General features: G+C 34.8%; 1 protein-coding gene across 2 annotated transcripts in view; it reads right to left on the bottom strand.

The window, feature by feature from the left end:
* Nucleotides 1–13,164, bottom strand: part of Rab9 (RAS oncogene family member Rab9) — a 35,338-nt gene that overhangs the window by 15,848 nt on the left and 6,326 nt on the right. For both annotated transcript variants that reach the window (XM_069838106.1, XM_069838107.1), the window contains exon 3: nt 1–13,164. This exon is cut by the window's left edge and continues 15,848 nt beyond it. In XM_069838106.1, coding sequence (XP_069694207.1) covers nt 12,703–13,164 — 462 coding nt within the window. In that variant the 3' untranslated portion in view covers nt 1–12,702.

Here is a 13,164-nt window from a genome sequence, read left to right as displayed (position 1 = left end):
AAATTTATGTCTAGAAATGTTGTTAGAAAGTATCAAAGTAGATCCTTTCAATAGGTTTCGGTGTTAGACATACTTTGTTCATGACAAATAGTGTAGGGAAGAGGGACTTCAAGTGTTAATAATTATAATAATAAACTTTTACTAGCGAACAAAAACTTAATTTCACTTATTTCAAAAAACAAACATAACAATTCTTTCACGGAATATTCCAAAATTCACAAAAAATTGTTTAAACTGGAATTGACCAGCCTCTTGCACATTATGAAATGGCAGACTGCTCAGATATCCTTCATATTTGTCAATGGAGTCTGCAGAAACAACAATCTTTGGCACAGATCCTCCTCAGCCTCCTTTGTCGTCTCACACACAACACTGCACATATGTAATCCTTCAGAATCCTTTACATATGTAATCCTTGTAAGTACAGAACAGCAGCCTTGGTAGTTCAGGCGATAGAGACACTGGCTTACGATGACTGCAGACCTAGGTTCGAATCCTGGTGAGGGATCGTTTCTGTGGTAGACAGAGCCAAGTTTCCTGAGAGTTTTCTTAGGGTTCTCCAGCTTCCCTCCACAATAGCATTAAACAAAACAGTGTCAGTGTGATGTAATGTTGTGACTGGCATACAGATGGCATCAATCTGAGGTGGCGTAGTAAGTACATTTTCGCGGGAGTGAAAGGAGTATTCTACTAGGACTTCACTGGAACCTTCATCCTACGTGACTGAATTGACAGATGACACCACATAACCAAGTAATGATATTTATGAAGAAAGCAACCATTCGAACTCAAACATTTCAAAGGAGAGGAGTGATACAACATAGTAAGCCTATTCGGGGCTGCAGTGCCTTTCCCATACAAAGAAAAAAAAAATAAATAAAAGCATAGAGTGGATTACCTGTTTAAAGGGACCTATATTGTCGAATTTGATGTCCTAAAGAAAGGGCCAATTTTAGGGTTCAATGTTAAACATAATTCCCATGAACCCTCTATTACCTTACGAAGTTCGCTGGTCGAATATTTTTGCATCATATATTTGATTGAACACTTGCTCGTAGCATTGGGGCTAATAAAGACAAGTTAAGGACCCTGTCATTAATAAATACATATAATTGAACATGTTATTAAAAAAGAAATACTGCATTTAGTCAATCTTAGCAATGCAACTATTGAATTTCCTTTTCAGTGATCGTCCCTTTCTGTTTGGGAATGAGTAAAAATATGAATATCGGATTTAAAGAGATCCTAATTGATAAGGTCACATTTGCTTTCATTATTCCTTTTTGTTAAGTGTTGTTTACTGGTATTGTGTGTGATATAGAGATTATCTATCAACAACATATTTTCTTTCATTATATATTGATTTTTTATCTTGTTATTTAACAGATTTATAGTTGCTTACATTCACCCCCGTATTTAAGGAGTGCTATATCCATGGCCTGAAAAAAATGTTGCGCCCTTACCAACTTATGCAAATCGTAGACATTTAACAGTCAAACTGGTAAAAATAAGTGGCATGCAACAACAATTTAACATTATGTTACTATCTGAAGCAGGCATCTGCGAAGTACGGAAGTATCAAACATTTATTTTCAGATTGATTTTATTTCGTTTTTCAGAATTTTGCCTCCCCTACGAATTTACCACCCTGAGCCTGAGCCCAAGCATAAATATAAGTCTCTTTACATTATCTTACAAGGCTGCAAAATACGACAATGTATGCTCATCAAAACTTGTCTCCATGTGTTGCAACCCTCCACCACTAGCAAAACTGATTGAATTTACATACTCATAGCAGACGACATTACTAATTTTGATATTTAGAATATATAATGGTTATTGTATAATTATTAAATATTTTATCTAAAGTCATACTAAAGTACCTGAATTATACAATTATACCTTCCTTTCCCGATTATATATGTATCTGGGATTTCTATGATAAAACTGCGTTGCCTTACTTTAGAATATAATTAATTTTAAACCCAAAGTATAATGTAATTTATATTATTTATATTTATACATCTGCAAAAAGTAACTCTCTCAAGATGTAATTTTTCACAATAATTGAAGGCAGATATTTTGAAGGAAAGGGGCATTTAAAAGTCATTAAATGCTCAATACTATTTTAAGGAAAAGCACTAATTCTTAATAACTATTTCAGAAACACAATGTCGTTTCAAAAGTCATGGCAACCATGCTATATCTTCGAAATATGTGGTAACACAGACCAGTATATACATTTGAAAACCTGTTTCATACTCTACAGAATACCACCACCAGATGGCATCTGTGTGCATTGGTGGTAAATGTTAGTGTGCTGGCAGCCATGCTCCAAGATGGATAGTGCCATAATCCTCCATGATAATGCTACAACCCACACCGCAGCTCGTGACAGGGACCTTATAAAGCAGTGGAGGTGCGAGATTTCAGAACACCCTCCCTACTCATTCGATATCAGTTCATGCGACTTTGATCTCATTCCACAACTGAAGAAGTCACTGCGTAGGAAATGCTTTGCAAACAAGGAGAACATTTTAATAGCTTTACGACGACAGGTGGTACACAGTGATGAATCACACACAACCGATGGTATTCAATGTCTTCTCCATTGTTGGCAAAAATGTGTGGAAGCCTTGGGGGACTATTTTCAAGAGTGTTGGTTGTATGTAATGTATGTTTCCTTTTATGTATAATAAAAGGATTTCTATTTACATATATTTCAATTGCCCCCTGTGCCTGGGCCCCATTTGGTGCTAGCATTACAAAGCACATTTCAGTGGCCTGCAAACGCATATAGTGGACTTTCATTGCTGCAGCTTTATTGGTTGATGTAACACAGTTGCCATGAGTTATGAAACGACCCTTCGTATAAAAATTTCTGTTTTCCCTTTCCTAAACTATACAAACGATGCAGAAGAAATTTTTAATCCCGTCAAATAAGTCATAGTAGAGTAGAGGAAAATCAAGAGGTGTCAGATCTTAATCAGAATTAATCACACTCACTGATGGGTGTCCAATACTAGTTAGAGGCAATTAATGTATTTTTTTGTGTCTTAGCTAAGCAGCACTCCTATCGGCAGAGACTATGTTCAATTTTTCTGCCTATTTCTAGCCGCATGGTGCAGTAATCAGCATGCCTGACTGCAAAACTAAGCAGGCCCATGATCGAATCTGGTTGGAACAAGCTGCCTGTTTGAGGCTTTTTCCGAGGTTTTCCCTCAACCCAATAACAGAAGATGCTGGGTAACTTTCGCTACTGGACCCTTGGTTCATTTCGCTGTCATTTTCACCTTCATCCATCCTGTCTACTTCCATACTCATGTCATCCTACCAAATGGGGCTAACAGAATCAGACCTAATGGGTGCCTCAACCTCAGGACAGGATTCGTCTTCATAATCACGAAGAAAGTGGCAGGTAGAGGCACAAATGGTAACATGCCAATATATATGGCATTAGAAAAAATATCTGTGATTATAACATAAGCAACAGAATTAAAATACAATGCCATACAAAAATTAGTTGAAATGCAGAGATGATTTGAATGGGGAGGAGACGCTGTCTACTTTTCTTTAGACCCTGGGTATTTTCCAACTAAAGATGGCCCTGTCTGAGCAGTTTGCTACATTCTCTTATGAAGAATGGAAGAAGCTGTATGGATTTATTATGAAAAAAAAAAAAAAAAGGTTACTGCAAATTATGTTCAAAAAGAGACATTCTCTGCCTTAATCTTAAAAAGTGTTTGAGATTATAGTAGGTTATTTTACGACGCTTTATCAACATCTTAAGTTATTTAGCATCTGAATGAGATGAAAGTGATAATGCCAGTGAAATGAGTCCGGGGTCCAGCACCGAAAGTTATCCAGCATTTGCTCATACTGGGTTGAGGGAAAATCCCAGAAAAAACCTCAACCAGGTAATTTGCTCTGACCGGGAATCGAACCCGGGCCATCCATCTGGTTTTGCGGCCAGACGCGCTAGCTGTTACTCCACAGGTGTGAATGTTTGAGATTATATGAAGTTACTGAAAAAGTAATGAAATGTTATCTTCTTATATAAACAGCATGTGTCTATGTACAACTATTTCTAACTCTGCATGTGTAACTTGTTAAAAAACACATGACTTGATATTAAAAATTAAAAGTGAAAGGTCAGCGCAGCACTAGAAAATGAAAAAAAGTTAATCTATTATACAGTTTCGCAATTTCTGTTCATTAATACAATAAAATATACTACTAATTAATTTACTCTTAAAAGATTCTATATCGAATTCAAAATGGGCTTTTTATATTTTTGCTTAAAACAATCTGTATTTCTTTCACATGTGAACTTCATATCAGGAATATAGGTACTTGTACTGATACAACCATTAAACCAAAGTGTTTAGAATTAAAATATACCATAAATTCATTACAAGTAAAATTATCTTCTGTATCAAAACCACACATAATTTCACAGAGAGTTCCTAAGTGCACTTATCTTTAACAAGTCACATTTAAGGTTATTCACATAAAAGGATATTTCACATTTCTTTTCTCTTTCATTTGAGCACAGATGATCTTAACGAAACACTCATGTCTCAGAATTCTAATTCTGTGAATTGTAGGAAACTGTTACTCTGATGTTTAAAATTAATTTACAATAAATTGGATGAAATTATCATGCCTTATTGATAAGTAATACTTTTTTCATAATAGAAAGTTTCTGTAAGTCTCCAAGTTTTGAAATGAAGTATTAATACCAAAGCAATATTTATTACGTTGGTTTTACGGAACTATTTAATAAAATGCAAATAATAAATGGCATGATTTTTAACTAACTTTTAATATTTTCCTCTCTTGTTAGTAATTTTATTTGCTTACATAAATTGTGATTAAATGCTTTGAAAAATAGTGACAGACATAATTTTAAATTCATTACTGTTCTCGAATGATATGATACTTCAGTTTTCTTTTATTATTATTATTATTATTATTATTACCATTATTACTACTACTATTACTGGTGGTGGTGGTTGTGGTAGTAATCCTGAATGTACGAAATAACAGTCATTTGATAACAGTTTGGTAATTTATATTTTTCCTTCAAATAAATTTTTCTTTTGCTGAATACTGAATTTTTACATTAAAGTTTTCAATGTTTTTAATATTGTAATACACAACAAATACCGGTATTTTTAATTTTAAGAAGCAATATAAATAATACACAAATAATATCACATTATTTTCAAATATATATACACACACACACACACACACACACACACACACACACACACAAAATAAAATATTTATATAGCTAAACCATGATTGGTACTCCATACACGTACCCACACATTGTATAATTATCAAATAGTCCTTTTATTACTGGCACCGAAGTTCTTCTTAAGTAGTAAACCGTAAATGCAAGAACTTCTTTTATAGAAAAATCTGTCAGCTGCCGAACTAATTGCCAGATTACTGATAACTGCAATACTAAGATAATACAACTGAAGAAAATTGTTATATTTTCGTTCATTAACCAAAATTCGACGGAAGAAAACTAAAAAATTCATTTGGTTGTTATTACCAAAGTTCATAAAAGGAATTCCACAGTCCTGCACGTAGTTCTTTTACAAGTTTCTTCGAGATCACAGTCCGCAACAAAGTAATCATAAAAAGTTTAACTATTTTAAATACGCAGTTAGATGCCTTTGTTATACGAAATAACTACATAGGTTAATAGTCAGGAGATGTGCTTACTTTCAATAAGGCTTCCATGCAGGTGTAACCTCCCATTCAATATACAGTACTAGTGATAAATGCTGATGTTATGTGACACATGGCATACATGAATAGTATATCAAGACAACACCAACCATTAGACAATAATATCAATGTTTCCTTGAGCTTATAGCATGCTGACGTGAAAACTGCAAGGCATTATCTCAAAATTGAAGCAAGAGAATTTGGTATAACATATAGAATTCACATTTATGGATTCATTTTGATCTTGCACTTAAAAACTGATCTTTCATACCCGAATACAAATGAAGAGTTTAGTTCCAAAACCATTTAAAAACGTCTTCCGCAAGGTTCATAATCACCTGGCAAAATGTGTTTACATACATCAGTACATTAGTGGGATAGAGGTAGGGGAAGGGAGAAGCATGTCTTGTTACAGATGGAGCTGCATCAGGCAATGTACATCGAATAAGTGGTGACTGTGACAGATCTAATCTAAATGGAGAAATTGATTCCTGTGTGCATTGCAAACTGTGGTTAGACCAGGGTTGCAAAATTGAGGAAGAAAGGGGTGGAAGCATGGGGAAAGAGTACATTCCCCCATCTACAAGGCCGAAACCTTCAATGATGTTTCTGTGATATTTGGCAAACATACTGTTCTCTCTTATCTTCTCCTCCTACCGTACAATGACGCGAGGGTTGCAGGGAAGGGATGAGTTATGTGTTCCAGCTTATGACATGTGCTTCAATTGTAGCAAAGTTTTGCATCCTTGTTCTAGACGACAAAAATGTGAACCACCAAATTGGAAAAGGAGAAGACAAAGAGACGCAGGTAGAGTGGCCCTTATGGTGAGGATTACACATGAGAGAAACCATGTGATCGGCCACTGGCGTGGCTCAGTCGGTTAAGGCGCTTGCCTGCCGGTCTGAAGTTGCGCTCGGGTGTGGGTTCGATCCCTGCTTGGGCTGATTACCTGGTTGGGTTTTTTCCGAGGTTTTCCCCAACCGTAAGGTGAATGCCAGGTAATCTATGACGAATCCTCGGCCTCATCTTCCCAAATACCATCTCGCTATCCCCAATCTCATTGACGCTAAATAACCTTGTAGTTGATACAGCGTCGTTAAATAACCAACTAAAAAAACATTCGATCATAGTGTGGTAAGAAATAAGAGAACTGTACCAATATTTCAGTGTTCCTGGTAACGCAGTCTGATATACAGTTTCGAAAGAGACTGTTTCAACATCCTGGAAAGTGGCTCAGGATCATTTTCTGTTACTCTATGTGACACAGAAGACAGGCTGAACATCCCAAATACAAACGAAATAGAACAGTAACATTCTACGTAATCAACACAGACAATGAAAAGACACGAGTCTGTCAGAAAGCTATCTATAAGTCCGCATTAGATATTTATTGGTGTCAGTGAAAGAAGCATATGCATTATTTCTAGAGAATAGTGACAATATGCGTGCGAGTTTTTCTAAATTTGCATAGAGTGACATTCCCCACAATGTATGTACCTGCATAATACACGAAAACATTAAATTTCTTCTCAAAGCCTTGCACAAGAAGCATGTACCTGTTAGTTCAAGTGGTGTGTGATCAGGATAGAAGTGAATGTATGCAATTAGACTGTGAGGAGTGCTCGCTAATAAGTGAAATAGACGTAACAGATGAACAGACTAATTCATCATGAGAGTGGAATCAGTGGACAATAAGTGACGGAAGAGCCCAAATTGAGGTGAAAGAAGATTCTGTTATTGATTGGATAGAACAGTTGCGTGATCATCTTCCCCATTTCCTAAACCATGTGTATGTGAAAAGACAGCAATCACAAACATTTAAATATCGAGAAAATGTTAATAATAATGAAGCCATTATACAAATTGATTTTTCTGAAAACTATACCTGCAGATACAGGCTGTCCATTGGAAAAATCGTCAGATCTCAACTTTTACAGCTGTTGCTTGGTTTAAAAGGGAGTGTGATAGTGAGATTCAAAAACAGTACTTTGCTCTTTTTTTTTTTAGTAGGTTATTTTATGATGCTTTATCAACATCTTAGGTTATTTAGCGTCTCAATGAGATGGTGATAATGCCAGTGAAATGACTCTGGGGTCCAGCACCGAAAGTTACCCAGCATTTGCTCATATTGGATTGAGGGAAAACCCCGGAGAAAACCTCAACCAGGTAACTTGCCCCGACCGGGAATCGAACCTGGGTCACCTGGTTTCGCTGCCAGACGAGCTAACCATTACTCCACAGGTGTGGACTTGCTCTTGTTTCTGATTATCTGGCACATGATAAGTATGCTGTTGACATTTGCACAAGAACAATTTTTTCAGAAATGATCCAAATTCCTCCCAACTTAAAACAAGTCAAAATTTTTTCTGATGGGGCTGGAAGCCATTTCAAGCAGAAATTTACCTTAAACCATATGACGTACTTGTCCGAAATATTTGGATTTCCTGTAGAATGGCACCATGGGAAAGGGGCAGTAGATGCTATTGGAGGGCATGTAAAAAGGATAGCGTGGTTGGCTGCAAAATCTGGAAATAAAATACAAAATTCTAAAGAATTTATCCAAGTTGCGAGCAAGAAAAGCCAGTACATTAATATCCAGGAAGTGTTTCAAACTGATATAGAAGCTGCCAAAAAGTTTCTGGACAAAAGGCGAGCACACTTTCACCTACACTAAGAATTCAGAAAGTTCATTATGTAAGAGTGTTAGCTTTAAACACAATAGAATATGCTGACCTTTCATGTGCTGAGTCAATAAGAACGGCTCACAAATTTAACAGGTTAACGTAAAAATTACGTGTGAAAGTTGCATGTATTCTATTTTTTAATGAGCTTCCCGCTTAATGAATTTCTGCAGTATATAATGGTGTAATGGACGTGTGTATGTTGTTTTATCTCAGTGACAGACTGAAGGCCAAGATGTAGCTTCATATACTTAACCTACAGATCAAGGCAGCATTGCCAAGTGCATTTCTGTAACTGATAAGGTTGGATGTGTTACAAGTGTTAGAACATCTGAAGTGCAACAGATTGAAGAGGGAAAATACCTGATTGTGAGTTGTGATTCCCATGGGCACAATTATCATCAAAATTCTTTATGCATTGGTTCTTCAAGCAATGATTTATAATTTCAATTCTATTATTTTTTTATATTAGATGTATAACATTAAATTTGTAATTTATAATAATTTATGGGTTCCATTTCATGAATAGCATATTGAATATATATTTATATATTTTTTAAATATATTAAATTAGCCATTTGCACTTAGCTATTACTTTATTTCTTTAGGAACACAGCAAAATAAAATTCAGAGATGTCAGTACGTAAATGCACTACTTTTTTCACCATAACTCACATGTAATATGAAGTATAAATGAATTTGGTTTTTTGTACATGAAAGCTAAAACCTTCTTCAACTGGATTTTTTGGAAATCATTTTCGGGCTGAACTTTTAGAGAAATTGAGAAAAGAACATAGTCAACTGTAAAACGAGTTTACATTTATGTCAGTAAGTAACTGAAAATACTACATTCAATACAGAACACAAATTTTGTTTCTGAAATGCATTTTCTAAATTAACATAACCTCCAATAGTTTCTTTTTTAAACCATGTGGTCAAATTTAATTTATTAAATGTATCATATATTTTAAACCAGATTTTTTTGATAGAAAAATGTATTTTGAATGTCAGTATGTAACGCATGGAATTCATCAATAATAATATACAACACCTAATTTTGTCAAGATCAGTTCATGAATGTAGAAATGATTGAAAAGACAGACAGAAAACACACACATACAAATAATTATTTCTTGAAACTTGTTTCCTTCTGGAAATGAGATTGAACACAACTTCAACTCATTATTTAATTAAATGCTAAGGCTTATAATAGCTGTGTCATGTGGAGTGTCCTAAGATTCATGCATTGCATTACTTTATAATCTCCTTAACTGAATATACGAAACTTGTAAAAAATAAAAACACCTACAGAATTCCCGTCAAATTAGCATAAGCCCAAAAAATCATTAATATAAATGAACTTCATCAGAAAAGTCTCTTATAATACTATACAATAAACTGCAAAAAGGCATCAGGAGATGAAGTATTGCTCTCCCCTGCATCTCCATTATGAAGGCAAGTAAATTGTTTGCCCCCAACTTACTAACTGCATTTTAACATAGCATAGGCGTGTTTAAATCGCTAGCTTCCAAACGTATGAATGGAAGTATGTACTATGAACACAGTGAAAGACGTGCACAGGGTGGCCACAAATCAACAACTCATTTTGAATGACATCCCACACATGATGGATTTCAATGTTGTCAGTGTTCTAAATGTTGGGCACCAAATCCTATATACTGCCGATTCAGACTAGAAAAAAAAAAAAAAAAAGTCTTCATTTTTGAAGGGAATGAACAGGGAAACTATTGAAATTATGAAAATTTCAAAAGCAGCAGCATATGTTTCCTTTATTAACTTTTCAACACCTAGCATATTATTAAAAAGGTACTTTGATGATCACATTCTGAATTTATTTCAAACAGTTATAAATATAGCAAATACCAAACTATATATACCGATATGAAAATATGTAAATTGGCGCCAAAAATAATTCAAGTTCTGATTTTCATAATTGATATCATCTACCTTACAAACAAAATATTTTCAAAATATATAACAGAAATCCAGGGTTTCACAATCTAATATTATTTCAAAACAGTCTAAATCTTAGAACTAGCTATTATCGTCAAGTGTTTTATACATTATGCTCTCCTCATCTACTCTACTTTTGCTCAATGAGAAATTCTTTGTTTATATTTTACACAGATCTTTTACTGGACTAAAATACAAATAGATTTCTTGTAACATATAATTATTATTTTAGTCAAATAATAAAAAATTAACTAAAGGCCTTGCTAATATTTTTTTGTAACTTCGGCATTTTCATAAATGATATGACGATTATATAAACTGTTACGGTATTACCAATTTCATTACTGTAACCACCCTGTGTACCTGAGTATAAAATAGTCTTTGTAAGTTATTTAGAAATTATCATGTTTTGTGTGCCTCAGGAATATCACATTGGTCTTCAGAAGATAAATTTTCATGTAACTTAACGAATTAATTTGATTTGAAAAAAATTCTTTCCTTTTAAAGAATTTTAATGCTAATTATTATTGATTGCAATCTTTTGCATAAACCTCTGAAATTCTATAACTGGTCGAGATAGATCCCAAATTGATTTAATATGACAATGATATTATTATTATCATCATCAAAGAACAGATTCTTCACATCAGATGACAAGGAAACTTTTGACGACTTGCAACAAGATTGCATTAAGATATTAACATTTTTATACTAAAAACAAAGCATATCTAACATATATTAAGAGTTTATATGACTTCTAGTTGCCAGTTACTACTTATGAACACTAACTGAAAATAACATTCATGCCGTGTTCCCTGATTTGTTTTAAGTTTAAAATTATTATGTCTATTTTACACGATACATTACCTTTATATTGCTTAACAATGAGAAGTGACTTTTCTGTAATGTTTTTGTACGTATTTTTAAATAATATGTCAAAAATGGACACCCAAGTGTGTTATATAGTTATGCAGAAAGGCAACTGCTAATGTGTTTTCGTTTCACATGATAAACTGCAGTAATATTTCATTCTTCATCTATTAAAATCAATACTTCATCTATATTTATTTTAAAGTTAACAGCATCTTTTGCAGCAAAAGGTTATAATGAATTACTGGTCAGTGATCACACATACCTATAAAACAGAAACAATATACATTAACATACAGTATTACAAGATTTTACGCAGTCCTTAAATTATTATGCACTAATGATTAGAATACTGAAACCTGGCATCACTGAAATGCCACCAACAGAATTCTGGACAATATCACTAACCCACAAATTATATGGCAGACAACATAAGACATGTTTCAGAAATTTCATTGATCAATATTTGTTGTGGAGTCAAAGGTCAAGTATTGTAAGTATCTGGAAGTCTTATGCATTCCTGAGACATACAAAACAAATCTGTTCGAACTAGTGAGGCACATTCACACTCAAAATGGAACTTTCAACAAAGCTACACGATTCAGATTAAAAATCACAATGTAAAGCAGTATACTGAAAGTTGAAATACTGATACACTGGTATTTCCATCCTTGGATTCTGACAGCATGTCAACAAATAAGTCATGAATTATTTCTGTCAAGACTAGATTCATATACAATTATGTGTCTTTGGGGCATAAGCTGAAACTAATCAAAATGATGACATCATATAAGGCCTACATCAAGCAGGGTGTCACCTGAAGACACATATACTTGACTAGTATTGGTACTACATTGGCAGCTACTACGTACATCCCTACAGAAGAGAAGCCAGTACAAAAGGCAGGCTCAAGATACAGAAACACTCGACTTAGCATAATTCTTGCTGCACATTCTACATCACAGTTTAGGAATGGTCTGTTCTATCTTCCTGCATTAATATTGCTGTAAAGACGATTTTATTTATTCTGTATTGCAAGCCTATTAGTATGTGACACTGAAATTACTCGAAACAGCCTTGGAAAACAAAAATTAGCAAAAAGCCAGACTTCAGTGAAAGAAGAAATTTGTTTTTCCATAGGCCTACCTCTAATACTGATGCCTTGCTATCTGAGAATTTAGATTATTCAGTGGGATCACTGTTCAATACTGATAATCGTGAGAATTTAACTCTAGTAGTCAGCTCACTAATACACTAAAGACATGGATATGGTTGGAAATATGTGCTCTGCTACTTCATAACAATGAAATTCCCAGATATGAAACAATTCTCAGATATCAAAAACATCTATTCAAATATAAAAATGAAGCATCAATCCTCTGCTGTAAATGAAAGACAAGTACCATCCATGCCAATAACCACTGTCTACTACTCAGCATTACTGCCAACAGAAAGGCAGCAAGACGACCTCTGCTCAGGCTGTTGTCGCCGCAAGTCAACAGTGTCACCAATATAAGGCCGGTCTAACTTAGCTTCCAGTCGCGCCCAGCTTTCCACAGCCAGCGAGAAGGCTTGCTCCACATTGGTGGCGTCCTTGGCACTGGTCTCCACGTGAGGAGGACTGCCATTCTCCAAGCACCACGCTCGAGCCTCTTCGCACGAAACTTCACGCTGATCGCTACTCACATCTACTTTGTTCCCCACAACCAAAAATGGAAATGTTGTGCCCTCTTTCACGTCAGCGTAATATAGAAATTCATTCCTCCACAGTGCAAGATTACGGAAACTAGCACGATCATCAACTGCATAAGTCAGTAAACATATATCAGAGCCTCGGTAAAATGGAGTGCGCAAGCTTTTGAACCTCTCTTGTCCAGCTGTGTCCCAAAT

The sequence above is a fragment of the Periplaneta americana genome, chromosome 10 (assembly GCF_040183065.1).
Source record: "Periplaneta americana isolate PAMFEO1 chromosome 10, P.americana_PAMFEO1_priV1, whole genome shotgun sequence".
NCBI lineage: Eukaryota > Metazoa > Arthropoda > Insecta > Blattodea > Blattidae > Periplaneta > Periplaneta americana.
Note: the sequence above shows the minus strand (reverse complement) of the source record. Positions and strands in the feature narration are given on the sequence as shown.